The 16770-nt window shown below is 39.0% G+C and overlaps 1 protein-coding gene across 5 annotated transcripts in view; it reads left to right on the top strand.

Moving 5' to 3' along the window:
* ALKBH8 (alkB homolog 8, tRNA methyltransferase) overlaps window positions 1-16770 on the top strand; it is a 51173-nt gene that overhangs the window by 5799 nt on the left and 28604 nt on the right. For 2 of the 5 annotated variants that reach the window (XM_075082265.1, XM_075082292.1), the window contains 5 exons: window positions 2798-3038; window positions 4127-4258; window positions 5163-5258; window positions 6591-6695; window positions 9793-9863. In XM_075082265.1, the coding sequence (XP_074938366.1) occupies window positions 2798-3038; window positions 4127-4258; window positions 5163-5258; window positions 6591-6695; window positions 9793-9863 (645 nt within the window). Of the gene's footprint in view, window positions 1-2797; window positions 3039-4126; window positions 4346-5162; window positions 5259-6590; window positions 6696-9792; window positions 9864-16770 lie in introns of all 5 variants that reach the window. The other 3 variants (XM_075082259.1, XM_075082272.1, XM_075082281.1) reach the window with 2 other exon arrangements.

The raw sequence follows: 16770 nt of genomic DNA, 5'->3' as shown, positions 1-16770 counted from the left end.
TCTGAAATGCAGTTCTCCAAAATGTGCTTCCTAAGATTGAGGGTCTTCTATGCTGCTTTGATTTCAAAGCAGAACTGCACTTCAGCAATTTAATGTCTTTGCAGAGACTTTGATGGCCTTTGGATAAGTTTGGGGCTTTTTGTTTGTTTGTTTGCATTTTTTGTTGTTGTGGTTTTTCTTTTTTTTTTTTTTTTTTTTTTTTTTAAAATCTGAAACAGTAGTTCCATGGGGTGGGGAGGACAAGGAAGCATTGGGAATGTTACCTTCTTGAAGTAGATAAACTTTTCTTCTCTTTCTGTGTGATTTATTTTCTCTGGCTTTTAGCTTTTGTGTCTTTCTTTCCTCTATACTTTATCAAGTATGAATTTTCTCATTTAAACTCCCTGTTAAAAACATGTCTGTCTTAGAAATCTTTTCCATGTTGTTTTCTTCACCTAAATTGATTTCGACTGTGGTTCTGTGGGAGTTGAACTCATTGACTGACTCACAGCTATTGAAGAAGGGACAACTTTCTATTCCCTTGCATAAAAGGAAACAAGATAGGAGGGAATTAGGCTTTCTTATGATGCTTGATGAACTTTCCAAAAGCCACTTTATTCCCTAACGTAAAGGAAAACTACTCAACTTTTTGATCTGTAGTTTTCTGCCCCAGTAGAGAGCTACAGCAGATCAGAGGGTGACCTTGCAGATACTGGCACAGTAAAAGGCAAGTGACAGGAACTTGCAGACAGAAAGGGAAGGAGTTAGAGACAGGCTTTACAATTTCCCTTTGTCAGTTGTGGAGGGATGCTAATCGCTTGAAACACTGTAGAGTTGTATCATTTACTCTAGCCTTGTTCATCTTGATCCTGTAATTCTTCCCATGCAAGTATGGAAACACTGGCTAGATCTTTATACTTTTTTGTAACAAAATTGGGCTTACTCTTCACACAGATTTCATACCATGTGGGCATATGCTAAAATGACCCAGCAATCTTGTGTATATTATAAGCTCTTTGGAGAAGGGACTGTGTTTTTCTAGTGTTCCTTGGAAATGGGTCCATAACCCAGGACTTGTTTCCCTCAACACTGCCCCAGATACTAAATTATCCATCTAATCTATCCAAAGAGTAGTTTTTAGGTCCAGCAAGATCCTCATAGATGAGAGAACATTTGAATAAGTGATGTACAAAACAAAATCATCGTGCTAGTAGTAAACTTCTGTCAAGAATACAGAAAATGCTTTCAGGCTTTGTTCAAGAGTCTGCTTATGTTGAAACTGCTCAGTCAGGAGGGCGTGATCAGTTGCTGTACATGCTGCTGTTGTATTGAGATAGTGTTTGTAGGTGAAGTGCCTACAGCTACTGAAAGCACTGGTTTGAGTCTCTGCGTTTCCTCTATACACATAGGCCTCCCCATTAATAACACTTGAGAAAATAACAATAATTAATAATTATTATAATTAACCTTTGAAAAATGTGATCAGTAATGAACAGCCTGATGCAGTGCTAAGAACAGGTGTTAACAGATCCATCGCAATAGGCATAACCACAGCCATACCTCAGGCATGCTCAATATATAAAATTTTTTTTTAATAATGCTTCTCTTCAGTTTTAAACCTGATTTTCTGTCTTTTAGAGAAGTGAAATGCTATCATTTGAAACAATTGAACATTTTACCAGCTGCCTTCAGAAAAGGGCACAGAACATTTATAGACTTCAAGGAGAAGATTGTCTGAAAGCTTTATGGAAAGGTGCTACATGGAGTCAGTCTGAAAAAATTGTTGCTAGCTGTTTGGAGTCACTGAAGTTCAATCAAAACTTCAAGACTCCGTCCTCATTTGGCCTTAAAAAGGGACTTAAATTTCTTTCAACTGCCATGATTAGATTGAACATCCAGTTATGACATATAGCAATTTAGATGTCAAAAGAACTTGTTAATTTATTTTGAAAAGACCTGTGTATTTTCAGAGGATATTTTTTTGGATAATAGTCCTTTGAAAAGTTCTGTTTAGCTGATTCTTCCAATATTGGGCAAACCAGCAACAGTCCTCATAAACTGCGTAGTCCTTGATAGTTTTGGACATAAATCACTGTGAAATCGTAGAATGAAGCAATTAGGCATTGTGCATGAAGTAATCTGTATTACCTGAGAATGGGATGTAAATCCCTTTTGTTTATAGAAACAAGAGGGAGAATTTTCAGGTAAGAGTGCTGGAGCAAAACTAGATGCTCTATTTCTAGATGCTGCTGCTTTTTTTTGGTGAATGTGACGTATGGGGGACGTGAGGAGGGACTGGGAATATCAATCTCTCTATGCTTGGAGAGATTCCTTGGCAAAGAAAACCTTTCTTTAAAAAAAAAAATCTCAGAGTCTTCAAAGGTTTTTCTGTTTGTTTTTGTTAGTGGTAGCAGGTCTCTGGAAAAATTCCATTTTAGAAACCACCAAAATTATGCCTGCCAAGGTCATTGTCTGCCTGCAGTATATTTGATGCACACATGCCAGTTTGAAGCTTAAGTGCTATTGTGATAGTAACTACACATGTTAATTGAGGAGGTATCTCTGATACAGGTTGCAAGCTTTTCTGCCAGAATATGTGCTGAGCAAACAACTGTTGCCTTAGCCTCATATGCCAAGCTCATTGAAATGTAGGTATCTTGTGTGGAATACATAAAAGAGCCCTCATGGGCTTACTTAATTTTTCTTTACAGAGCTGCTCTCTTCGTAGAGTGTTAGTTTTAAATGAACCAACAGTAATCACATATTCTCTCTCTTTTTTTTCTTTTTTTTTTTTTTTGTTAAATTCCTCTTCAATTAGAGCTTGGTTATTGCCAATGCTGGTCTTGGTAATGGGATGAGTAGACACCAACTGCTCAGGATAGTAGGAGAACATGGATTGGTGGAAACACTCTTAATGCCACCGAATAAACCATATTCATTTGTGAAGTATGGGACAACAGAAGAAGCCAAGAAAGCCTTTGGTGCCCTTAATGGAAAAGAAGTAACACTGGAAGACTGTGGCCAAAACATTGTTCTATATATTAATTTTGTGGAAAAAGGTATAACTTTTCTGCTTTCCTATATATCCAACTTCCAGCATACTGCTTCCCTCTGCTTTTAATTCCTAGGCTGTAAATATAGCTAAAAGTGTACTAGTCTTTGTAAGTAGACGCAGAGAATGAAAGACACAATCTAAGATTCAGAACATAAAATAATCTTTGCTCCTTGTATTTCGTGATAGGATACTCTAATTTGAATTCCTTTATGTGGCAGCAAAAGGAAAAAGGATTTAGGTAGTTTCCAGACCATTTAATACTGCACGTGAAGATTTTTGCATTTAATACTGCACGTGAAGGTTTTGTGATTAAGAAGCTAAATTGAGACCCAGGAGATCTCTGGACAGTTCATTGGATTTCTTCTGTGATGTTAGCCTTGCAATCCATCTCAACTCTAACAAGGAAAATAGGCACAATAAGATATTTGGCTGCCCTTTTTTTTTTTTCCCCTCTCCCTCCTTGTCTCCAAGATTTTTTATGGCTGACTACAAGCCAAAACCAGGACAGCTATTTAGTGTAAAGGCTTACTTGTGTTGGTCTGGACATTCTGCCAGCAAATAGTTTTTTTTTTAAGCTATTAGGATAGCAAACTGAATGTCCTTACATCGCCAACATTTTGTTTTCACCTAGGTATTGCATTATATTCCTCCATATTTGATTACAGATTGCTTCTCTGGATGAATATCCAGAGATATCAATCAGGTGACAGATTGAGATATCAATCTGGTGATTTGGTAAATCACTAAAGTTCTAAAAGATTTTAAATGAAGTTATCAGGAAATTATTTTTACCATTATTTTGACAGGAAAATCACAAGTGTTTTGTGTTTGAATAATGTGGAGTCTTGTTGGTCTTATGCAGTAAGATTTTGAGAAAGTGCTTTGCATGAGCAAAACAGGCCTTATCCTGTTTTGTCATGCCAAAAAGGGATCATTCATTCTCCAAATAAGATGATGAGCTTCATTGTATCACTAAAGCGAATATTTCCACAGCCATAGTATATTTTCGTACATAGTAAATATCCCTATAGGGAACACATGGTTTTATTTTCTCTAAACAGTGACAATATTCTCTTTTTCTGTACACTCCAGTTTTATGGCAGAATGCTGTTCCTACAAGCTTGCCTCCAGGCCTAATGATCATTGAAAAGATTATTTCTCCAGAGGAAGAAAGGAGGATGTTGGAAAGTATTGACTGGATAGGATATGAAGATACCCAAAATGGTGGGAAAAACCATAGAAATCCAGATCTTCCATACTTTTTTTGCTGGTTTTATGTACAGTTTCAGTTTACAAGAAGTCTACATCTTGGTAAATGTATTGTTTGAAATCACTGTGTATTTGTTCTTAATATTTTAGAAATTGGGTCTTATTGTAAGTGGTAAGCTCCTGGGGACAAGTGGTCTGAATTGATACTCTGGTATGGTTTTGCTTGAATAGTATTCCTGCGTCCAGAAACAACTGAAGTCTTTTCCAGGTGTCATATGCCAAGTACGAGACTGTTCTGTGAAGGTTACCCTTGTAATTTGACGTCCAACTGAGGAGCCGTGCTTCTCTTAAATCAAAAAGAAGTCAACCAGACACACATTCCGCATGCTTTTGTGCTTTCACTTGAGCTCTGTGGAGTTAAATGTCTTTATAAATTAATTGTTCTTGGAATTCACTTCAAGGTTTCTGTGTAAATTTTGTTCCTTGCAACAACACAAAGGGTTGCATTGACCTAACGTTAGGGGTGTGTGTATATATATAGACCTAACACGTAATTTGGTAATTGGTGAAAGTGAAGGATCCTGCTGTATCCATAGGATATTGACCAATTGCAAGTTCAGAGATCAGGGCAAGAATAAAGATGCATTAAGCGTGGCTCAAGAAAATTGGTACTCTCTACTTGCATGCACAAAACCACCATCACTTTGACTTCAGGAAGCAGTTAATGTGATGCTTGATGCAAATACAAAAGGTAGTAAGGTAGCAGTGTGCCATGAAGAACAAGGGCCACACACATTGTTTCAACTGTTAATTAAAGAATGTTTAGGTTTAACAGGTCAGATGGAATAGGGGAGCATAGCAATCTGCCTATACTGTTTTATGTAGTCTAATCTCACTTTAATCTTGTGTGTTGTTACAGCCCAGAAAACTTTAAAGCATAGAAGAGTAAAACATTTTGGATATGAGTTTTGCTATGATAACAACAATGTTGATAAAGACAAACCTTTACCTGGAGGTGAGAACTTCCCTATTAAATCATACTTATTTCTCACTGATACTTGAACCATTATATAAAGCCTTTAAGCCTCACTGAGATATGGATGTAGAATTCTAATTAAAGGAGAGCCTTCATTGTATCTTAAGCGCACACTGAACAGTGCTTTTGAATGGGATCCATTCCAAATTATTGTGAGTACTTGAAGCTTGTTTTCCAACCACCTGCAGCCAGCGGTTGCTGCCCTTTAAGGCCTTTGTGATTGTAATTGTCATTCTTTTTTTAGCTTTTGTTTCATAAAACAATTGTGTTACAAGTTACATATTCACCTATTTGGGAATTTTGATTTATATTGCTGTGTATATATATCTTGACTAGCTGAAGCTTGCTGGGTGCACACCAAAATAAATTTTTCCTTTGGAGTGAAAGCAATTTTGAAAAGGTTTGAATAATTCTTATTTGGAGTCAAGAGCTGTGAGTCATCTTATAGTCTTGGATTTAAAAATAAAAAAATAGGGGAGTTAAACATCTCGTTTTATAGGAATTTGAGGTGATGCCTGTGTACCGGGGTGGATGTAGCTTCCAGCAGAGGGTTTCTGGTTACATTGCAGTTTTAACAGTGAAGATATACAATCATAAAAGCATTGATATTTGAGCTGTTTTCTAGTCTCACAGCTAGAATATTTTATGTGTGAGAAAAGCATAAACACTTCATTGGGGGAGAACAACTAAAAAATAAAAATCAATAGATTCATGAAAGGGCTGTTACTAACATGTTTGTGGGTGTTACCCACAACAGAATTTTACACTGAAATCCTCAGGTAAAATAGCAAACCAAAGACCCAGTGAAGGACTGTAACTTTCATTCCTGTTTCAAAACCAATTTAACTTCAGCAGATTTTTTAGTGATATTTAATGTAATTCAGCAACAGAATTTTTTAGGGGATAATTTTTTTAGAGAGCTTTCTGCATAATAATTTTGCCTCTTGACTGCAACTTTTTTACTGTAGTTGACGGAAACTGCTTCTGATTTGATATGCTTTTATATATGTTCAGATAGTGCAGTTCGCATTTGTAAGGAGTGGACCTGATCCGCTTCTGAATGCGGAGGCTTTGAAGGAATGGCCTTTCTAATTGTGAGATGTTATAAATACATCAGACTTGCCGGTCAGGCCCCCAATTCTGATATGTGCATGTTACAGCAAATGCAGAGTGATCGTTATTAGATGGACTTCTGTATTTATGAAACTGTTTCTGTGTCTTTTGTCCAGTTATTATATTTATTGTAAAAAGAAAGGATAAAAATGTAGAGGGTTATCTTGTTTTGCTTACATTTTTTTTCTCTATAACTAGGTCTACCTAAAATTTGTGACCTATTCTTGGAGAATTGCTTGAAGCAGGGGTATATCAAACATAAACCTGATCAGCTGACTGTAAATCAGTATGAACCTGGTCAAGGTAAGTTTATTTGTCCTTTAAAAATTTTGAGCTCTATACCTTACATTGTGATTTAAGCCTGGTAGGCATCTAAGCACTACAGAGCTGCTTGTTCACTCCCCCTCATTGCGATGGGGGAGAGAATCAGAAGGATAAAACTGAGAAAACTAATGGGCTAAGATGAAGAGTTTAATAAGTTAAAAAAAAAAAAAAAAAGGAAAGGAAACAAAACACAGAAAAAACAAGTGATGCAAAAAAAGCCCCAAAGAATTGCTCACTACCAGCTGACTGATGCCCAGCCAGTCCCTGAGCAATGGCATCCCTGGTAAACTCCCCCTATAGTTTTATTGATGAACATGGCATCATATGGTGTGGAATATCCCTTTGGTCAGTTGGGGTCAGCTGTCTCAGCTGTGTCCCCTCTTCCCCTCCCAACTCCTTGTGTACCCTCAGCTGATTCCTAATACCCTGATGAGGCAGGGAAGCAAGAGAACCAGAAAGGACCTAGATACTGTGTAAGCACTGTTCAGCAATAACTAAAACATCCCTGTGTTCTCAACACTGTTTTCATCACAAATCCAAAATGTAACACCATACAAGCTACTGTGAAGAAAATAACTATCTCAGCCAAACAAGTACTACTTAACTGAAAATCAGAAGGGAATAGCATCTAAATGTGATACGGTGTGGGGACAGGATTTAAGCATCTTCTTAGTGTATTTTCTCTGTGACCAGGAATGCTTTGAATCAAAACTAAAGTCTTCATACTGGTCTCTGAATCTGTGAGCTTGTGTTTAGAACTACATTTCTTGATACTATTATGGTAATTGATGTTGTTTCAGAGTCTAAGGCCATAGCATGGAAGCCAAACATAAAAAGATACAGGACTATATAGTCATATTTGGGTTTGTATTTAAGTGCATTTTTTTCACTCCAGACACTTCTTGCTCCCAGTACTGCGCCTATGGTCTCCAGGAAACAGCTCTTGCTGTTAGTACATATGATATAATGTTAGTATATGTGATTTATGGACTCTTAAGTATGATGCAGGGAGTGTTACCTTATCTGAGGAATGAGAAATTATTCTATTTCTCTAATCTTTCCCAAACTGGAGACATCTGAAGAGAAATTTGCTTTTAATTACACCTCTAGGGAATAAATCACGTGCTGTGCTTTTTGCTAAGGTCAATCATCAAGGCTAAGTATCTGGCTTCCTTTCTAGAGTGGATATCTCATTTGTCCTTAGGAAGAAAGGACAACAGCTTTTCTTTCAGAATTAATGTCTGACAGCTAATACAGTGTCTGCCAAACAGAGGTCTGAAAAGCTGATCCTATTTTTTTATGTATCTGACAACCTGTTAAATTGATCCAGTCATGTACTTCTGGCTGGGACAACGGGGGAGATTAGTTAGGATTGTAAATGTCTGTCAAGAACAGAAACAGTTTTTTTTAAAAAAACAAAACAAAAAAAATTCAAAGCAAAATACCCTTTCTTAATTGCAAATTGTTAGGGTATGAATGAACACAGAGTGCAGTCAGATTAATAACTTTAGTATCTGTGTTCCAAGACAGATTGTCATTGGAAATTACACTTGAGATTTAAAAAAGTGACTGATGACTTTGGGTGTCTAAGCTGTAGGGGCCGCATTTACATGAATTTCTTTCCGAGGGCACTTTTTTCATTCAGGGTCCTAACTAATAATGTTTAAAGTTGTAGATATTTACTTGAAAGTTACCATCCACTTTCAAATGCTTAGGTGACTGTCTCTTGCTATGTGCTGCATGTATGGAGTACGGACAGCAGATAGGTAGGTCAGTGTGGTCTTGACTGAATTGTCTGGGTGATGCTGAAGACAGCAGTTGATGTTCTGTTGCACAGTGAATTGCACTGACTTTAGTGTGCATCTGAAGGCACAGTTTCAGTTCTTCATACTGAGGCAAAGTTATGAGCAAACACAGATATATGTCCTTGGTTTTCAAGTCTTGCTGATTTTCTGTCATTAAATATTGGCCTCGTAAAACACTTGTATTGCTTTCACTGAAACTAATGGAATTCAGAATATTTACATCTGGAGGTAAAATCTGGCATGTAATAAGTATACCTTATAGGGCTGGCTGACACTGTTAGGAAAAAATGTTTTCAGCTCTGAAATTTGATAGTGCCCAAAATGGATGTGGGTAGAGCTTTAAACATGCAAATTTTGTTTTCATTTGGATCACATGGGAGTTACTCTGTCTGGGCCTGCTATGGTGTCAAAGGAAGGCATAGCTGCAGTTCTCCTGAGCTGTCTGCTGGCCTTGCTCCACTGCTGACTACAGTTCCCCACCATGCGGTGAGACCTTGCTGTGGCATGCATGCTGCTGTTTCAGCACTTGGTGTTAAAATGTGTGGCACGGGCTGTGGGAAATAGCAGTTTCTTTCCAATTAGCAGATCTGAAAAAAAAAATTAAAAAAAATTGCAGTCCCTTTGGCAGTTCTCAACTATGTGTGGTTACTCATATACACACCAACCGATGTACTACCCAGGGGTTAGCCTAGCAATGGTGTGTGGACTTCTCCTGGGAACTGCAAAGCAGAGACAGGGTTTGACAGATAGGTAGTAGGTCCGAATTCTAAGCTGAGACTCTTAGCAGAGTAATTTGCTTAGCAACAGAGGGAGTATTTGGGATGACTCCTTCTCTGTGAAGAAAGTGAGGGAGAAATACATGATCATGGATGAACTAAGGTTCAAAATCCCCTAACGCAGCATAACTGTTAGTGCTAAGTGCTAAGCTGCCTAAGAGGAGAGCATAGTGATTTCAGGTGCCCTCTGCAGCAAAGAGAGGATTTGGAGTCTTCAGAGGGTGAGTGAGGCCTTTGGGTGCTCTGAATTGTCTTCTAGATATTACCACTGATTATACAGGATGCTTGTGTTAACTGTATGCATCTAATCAGGGCGTATAAATCAGACAATTGTCCTGAATTCTTTTGGAAGGTAATTGCCTCCTTTATGATAACTTTTGTTTGCTAAACCATACATCCCAGTTTTCTGTATGGGCATCCATGGAAATAGAGCTTGCTAACAGAGATACCACTTTATGATTATTGTACTGACTTTTTTTTTTTATTCTTATGCAGGAATTCCTCCTCATATTGATACACATTCTGCTTTTGAGGATGAAATAATCTCTCTCAGTTTAGGAGCTCAGGTAAACTTAATGTTTGTATGTGTTTTGAAGATGCTTTACTGAGAACTTCCATTTTTATATTGTTTAATAGAAGTTAATTTGATTTTCCATAGTGTCTGTTCACACTCTTCTGAATTTAATATAATGCATGTAAGGTAATGTGATATGGTAATTAAAACAAGTAACTGCAATGAGATATTGTCACTAGAAGATTTGCCAGTGATATCAGTGATACCCTATTTTTAAATCTTAGTGTCCAGATCCAGAACTGGATCCAGTTCTCCATCGACCTTCCTTCATTTTGTATTTATCTTAGAAAGCATATCACTCCTGTTTATGTTTCTACTTCCACTTTTTTCTTGTCATCCCCTGTTCCCTCTGGCCTGTATAAGCCTCCCATTATTTTTATATTCAGTACATTTACAGTAGGCTAATGTAGGTGTATTACCTGTAGAAGGGCCAGTCAGAGTCTGAACCCTACTGAGCTAGTCGTGGTGCAGGCAGAGGTAGGCTCTGATCGAGTGAACTTCCAACGTATGCACATGATGTAGTCAAAGAGTGGGAAGGGAAATGGAAGGACAGTGGACTAGCATGAAGTCATGTAACATATCAAGAGTAGGCTGAAAACAGTCCATATGATATAGTCTCAGTGCTCTAATGAGTGTCTTTACTTTTGCTCTGTTTGGATTCATCTGCTGCATCCGTGCCCACCCATGTTTTAAAAATTTAGTGTTACTTTCTCTGCCTTAAGCACTACTGCAGCAGGTCTTTGCTACTTGGCCTTCCCATCCTTCCTATGCATTTCTTGAGAGTGCATTCTACATATCTGCAAGGCCTGCTTCCATTGCTGTCTTGGGCTTTTTGTGACAGGGGAGTTACATGTATTCCCATGGTACTGGTAACTAGAAGCTTAACAAGACTAAGAACAGGTTATTGCAGTGGGTAATAAGGGTTTGACTTTTGAATCTTTCTGTTGAAAAGCTATGAATGCTGTATGAGAATGATCTAATCTGCTACTTGTTTTTTCTGGCAACGGTGTGTAGATGACACGGATATGTGTGCTTATGGAGTTGTACCTGTATTACTGATAGCGTTCTCCTGTTACAAAACAACAACTTTGATTATTGCTTTAGGTTTGCCCTACTCTTTAGGAGAGAGAGGAGCATGGCTGGATGTTCTGAGCACTGACGTTTTTTGAATCTTTAGTCTGGGCTCTGGCATTGACTTCTTCTTGCAAGTTGTGTAGTACTGTGGAGCTCCTAGGACTAGGGAAGAAGAGTCTAAGGAAAGATAGCGTTTTTGTTTACATGTGTGGCAGTGACACATCTGTGTTCTTGGTTGCTTGAAAAGGGATTTTAGTATTGCTAGTCCTCTCAGCCTGACCATGGATGTATTTGTCCACCACTCACAAAAGCATCCACTTGAGTAGGAACATCTGGGATTAGTTGTGCACAGTGGCAGTAGAGTTCTTGCTACTTTTACTTTTGTTTTAGAATCTCCCAATCTAGGGGCTACTTCCTTGTGTGGCTCCTGCACTTAGCCTTGTCTCAGAGATAGTGTGTTCCTCTCTGTTCAACTGAAATGTTGTCTTTAACAGTACCAGCACCCCATGCTAGGTAGCACATGGGAATGTCCATTTCTTTCATACAGTTTCTCTGGGAAAAGTGGTCTAATTGATCTTCTGTGCAGTTTATCCATTCTAAGTTTAATCTTTCTAATACATGGTGAGTATTCAGAGCAGCATAGCAGCAGTAGATGACCCTAACTTCCAGCTGTTCCTATGTTGATCTTGTAAATAATAAATAAAGTTACTTTATTTTGTAAAAACTATATTGGTGCTGTAATTTCACATTTTACCTCAGTCTGCAGCCCCAGGATTTCTTACCCTTTCCATTTAATTAAAATGCCAACTCTGACACAGATGTTCTGTTACTTCCTTGATGAGGCACCAGAGGCAGCGCATTTCTAGATGATTGTATTACAGCACACCTTTGTGATGGTCTCACAGATGGCCAAAAGCAGAGTGATTTTAATCACCTGAGAAATACAGACCTTTCTGGGAAGTGGACTGTCTGGAGCATTTTGATGCTGTTAAAAATTGGAATGTGTACATTTCAATCAGGGAAACAGCCAGACTTGGGCCATTTCTAGATATTCCAGGCATAGGAATTGGATACAGTCTGTTAGATAGCCCCCAAGTTTCAGTGCCTTTTCCTAATGGGCCATTAATGCACTTTTCAGGTGCAGACAATCAAAGTACACATGTAGTAAAACAATCCAGTGGCCCATGAAATGCTGAAATTATATAATGGCTTTTATTTCTGGTACTTTTACAACTTTTTATGATTTCTTTAGTGTGTTTTTGTGCACTGAGCTCTTAATCTGATTTTAAAATGTAAATATCAGTTGCAGTAATATGTGAGTTAGCCATTTTAGGAGTGAATCCTCCTACTGTATTCCTACTAAAGCTTACCATGTAGAAAATTTATACACTGTGATAATAAATAGTTGGATATACAGCAGCAACTTCAGTATATGTCACAGAATCACAGAATGGTAGGGGTTGGAAGGTACCTCTAGAGATCATCTCGTCCAACCCCCCTGCTTCAGCAGGGACACCTAGAGCAGGGGGCACAGGACCGCATCCAGGTGGGGTTTGAATGTCTCCAGGGAAGGAGACTCCACGACCTCCCTGGGCAGCCTGTGCCCCTGCTCTGGCACCCTCACAGGAAAGAAGTTTTTTCTCATGTTCAGGTGCAACTTCCTGTGTTCCAACTTGTGCCCAATGACAGGACAAGGGGCAACGGGCACTATTGAAAAGAGCCTAGTCCCATCATCCTGACACCCATCCTTTAGATATTTATAGGTATTGATGAAATCCCCCCTCAGTCTTCTCTTCTCCAGGCTGAACAAACCCAGGTCTCTTGGCCTTTCCTCATGAGGGAGATGCTCCGGTCCCCGATTATCTTGGTAGCTCTCCGCTGGACTTGCTCAAGCAGTTCCCTGTCCTTCTTAAACTGGGGGGTCCAAAACTGGACACAGTACTCCAAATGTGGTTCTTCTCTCTCTTCTTACCTCTGTTATGTGACTTTCTTTTTTTACCTGAATAAATTAGGCTGCAATGTAACAGTAAATACACATAAACAAAATCGTGTATCTTGTCCTTTCTTTATTCTCAACAGTAAGTGCACACATCTAAATAAAAAGAGCCATAAAGAAATAACCTTGCAGCCCAACTGGTTCTGTATGCTATTTCAGAAGTTCGCTAACCAGACATTTCAGAGTAAGAAAAGAAAGCAGAATGCCTCATATAGTTTATTCTTGTACTAAGTCATGGAAGGAGCTTTTCTTTCAACTGTTTGTATGCTTGTCCTTCCGGGATCTGAGTTAGGCAGATTCTAGTAACTAGTAGCTAAAATATATGGTTTAGCTTATTCATAAAGTTGTCCATGGCAGAGCAGGGGACTTAATACAAGTGCTTTCCTAGCCTAGTGCCTTAGCTATCAGCTCTCAAACTTTTATCATCTTCACAGAACCACAGAATTGTTTAGGTTGGAAGGGACCTCCTGAGGTCTTCTAGTCCAAGGCCCCTGCTCAAGCAGGGTCAGCTAAAGCAGGTTGTCCAAGACTGTCCGGTTGCGTTTCCAATATCTCTGCAAATGGAAACTCGCGAACCCCTCTGGGTAACCTGTTCCAGTGTTTGACCTCCCTTGCAGTAAAAAAAAAAAATCACTTTTTCTTGTGTTCAGATAGAATTACATGGGTTTTAAATTGTGCCCATTGCCTCGTCCTGTTGGTGGAGGCTACTAAGAAGAGTCTGGCACCCTCTTCTTCATTCCTTCCCATCAAGTATTTATACACATCGATAAGAGCCATTTTATCTGAGCCTGAGACATCTCTTCTCCAAACTGATCAGTCCTAGCTCTTTCAGCGTCTCCTCATATAAAGATACTCCTTAATCATCTTCATGGCCCTGTGCTGGACTTGCTCCAGTTAAGTCTGTATCTTTCATGTAATGGGAAGTCCAGTCCCAGTACTGGATACAGTACTCTAGGTACATCCTCACCAGTGCTGAGCAGAGAGGAAGGATTACCTCTCTTGACCTGTTGGCAGTGCTCTTCCTAATGTAACCCAGGAGGCTGCTGGCCTTTTCTCTGCAAGAGCACATTGGTGGCTCATGTTCAACCTCTTGTCCACCAGGACCCCAAGGTCCTTTTTGGCACAGACGCTTTCTAGCTGATCAGCCCCCAGTGTTCAGTGATGCATGGGGTTATTCCTGACCAGGTGCAGGACTTTGCACTTCCATGCATTGAAATTAATGAGGTTCCTGTTGGCACCAGTTCTCCAGCCTGTCCAGGTTCCTGCAAATGGTGGAACAACCATCTGGTATATCAGCCACTCCTTCAGTTTTGTATTGTCTGTAAGCTTGCTGAGGGTGTTCTCTACCCCATCATCCAGGTCATTAATGAAGATGTTAAGCAGTGTTAGCCCTAGTATCAAGCCCTAGGGTACACCACTAGTGACAGCTGCACTTTGGGCCACTCCCATATTCAGTGATACCTTGCAGCCTAAATCACATTATTGAGACTCAGTCTTTTCCTCAGTGGCAAATGAGTTTATCCAGTTACAAAGCACTTTGTACTATTTTGTAGAGGAATCGTTGCAAGTCTAATTTGTTTCTGCAGCCTTGGTTTATGTTGAAAAAAGGAATAGTTATTGGTGCATATGTTCATTTTAAGTATGAACAATCAATCTTGAAAAGAAGATAAGGGCATGATTCTTCAAAACACTGTATTTGTCTTGCATCAGATAACCTACAGCAATCTTGTATTAAGCTTGTATGAAATGAAGTGGAGATGTAGGTGTGAGATTCTCTTTCCTATCCCAGTTATGTGGAACAGCTTTGTCAAGAGGCACCGAGAAACCAAGTGGCTCAGTTTTGTTCTAGTTGGTGCAATAGGTTGTGTTTTGGGGAGTTTACAAGACAGATTAAACTTGATTTGAAGGTGGAAGATCTCACTCTTACTTTGTACTTCTGCTTAGCTTATAAAAGCCACTAAGTAGTTTGAGGGCAAAGCAGTGAGATGTGTGATGTGTCTTGTCCTGTAATACTTCAGGAAAAGTGAGAGTGTCAGGCTAGTCACTTCTCTGGTTTTGACCTGTTTCTTTGGCATCTCTTGGGAAACTGTGGAATAAAGTGAGATTTCCAGAATGTCACTTGGATTTGTGGGCTTAGATGGCATTTTATAAATCACCACATTCACCCTTTCTTTATAGGAGTTGATGCCCTGAAAATATTAATGAATATCAGTCTCAATGTTGTGTTATTGAACACAACTTTCTTTAATTCAGAAGTTGTCATAGTAGAAAAAAAAGCAGTGGGGTGAATTTACTTCGGAGTGATTTTTATTAAGCTTAATGGCAAACCATATGTCCTGTGTCAATGAATTTGAACAAAGTACTGCAAAACAGTTAACAGCCCTTTCTGCTGAGAATTTTCTGTTTTTATTTGAGTTAGGTGTTGTTTTCAGTGCCTCCATTTGGTGTCCCTAAAGATACGTAATTTTATAGTATTTCATCTTAGGAGCCTGGGCAAGTTTGCAGCTGTCTCAAAAAATCCTAGTTAAAGCCTGTGTCAAACTTCGTTTTTCAGGTTTGCAGCAGAAGCTTGATCAATATTGAAACTTCTGGTTTTCCACTTTTCCTAATTTGCCATTTTATATGCTGTTATGTAAGCCTTGATTCATTAGAATTTTAGAAATAGACGTAGCATTTCTATAATGAGCTAAGTAGTGCTATGAGTGTGTCCAATCCATAAAAGAATTTTCTCTTTCTGGCTGGAGATAATAAACAGCTAGCAGCACCCTGCACTCCCTCCTCATCAGCTTTGCCTCATTCTGTCCAAGACCGCTGTGGGACACCCACTTCCCTCTGCCAGAGGGTGAAGCACAGTCATAGTTTTCCTGAAGGGTGTGTTGTGTTGGCACCATCCTACAATTTATGTTGTTCTGTCCCATTTTCTTGATATCTAGCCCTGATGTGGAAGCCCAGGCTTGTCATTCTCTTCTTAGCTTCTGCTTTTCCTTGAGTGCCTTACTCTGCTTCCTAACCCTGTGCCTTGGCCTGGCAGAAGGCTGGTAGAAACACTGAGAACTGCTGTGATGCTCTGGCTAGGCTCCTGACCTAATGTCTGCGAATAAGCTTCAGGGTTTTGAGTAAAATTTGTGGCTCAAGGTTAAACAGTGGGTCTGCATGTGGATCGTCCTTGACCTCTGCCTAAATTCTGTTCATCTGAACAGTTATTCATCATGTCAGCCTGTAGATATTAAGTGCTTTGATCTATAAAGAAAAGCTGTGACTCTCTTAAGCCTTGAAAACAGAGCGATGTTACAGAGGAAAACTCCACCATATCTTTTGAAATATGACCCATGGTCATCCTAGAACTGATAGAATGAGGTACACTGCTGCTATTCATCTCTCAGGCTGTTAATTGACCATTTTTCCCTGCACTTTTGCTTCTTACATGTTGATATACTTCTAATCTGTAGCTGCTATAGCAGCAGCTGTTTCTGTAACAACTGCATGAGAGATTTTATCAGAAGCCTTTAAAAAGTCTAGATTGTACTAGCCTTTGACAGTTAGAACCTGTTTCATGTCTTGTGTGAGCTTTAACAAGGTAGGCAAGCACTGGATATCGTTGTGTTAACTTTGTGGTCCTGCTCTTATTTTGCTTATCTTGGTTAGTTGCTGGTTAAGTTTAATTTACTCCTTATATTTACATTGATTTATTTTTATTTTAAGGGAAGGCAGAAAGCATCTTACCTGTTTAAGGAATTACTCTGGTAGTGACTATACCAAAGTTTTCTCTCTGTCCATGTTGGCAGCATAATTGTAGTAGGTGAAGTAGTAGTAATAGTGATCAATATTT

Source organism: Phalacrocorax aristotelis, chromosome 1, assembly GCF_949628215.1.
Source record: "Phalacrocorax aristotelis chromosome 1, bGulAri2.1, whole genome shotgun sequence".
NCBI lineage: Eukaryota > Metazoa > Chordata > Aves > Suliformes > Phalacrocoracidae > Phalacrocorax > Phalacrocorax aristotelis.
This window is presented reverse-complemented; position numbering and strand designations above follow the sequence as displayed.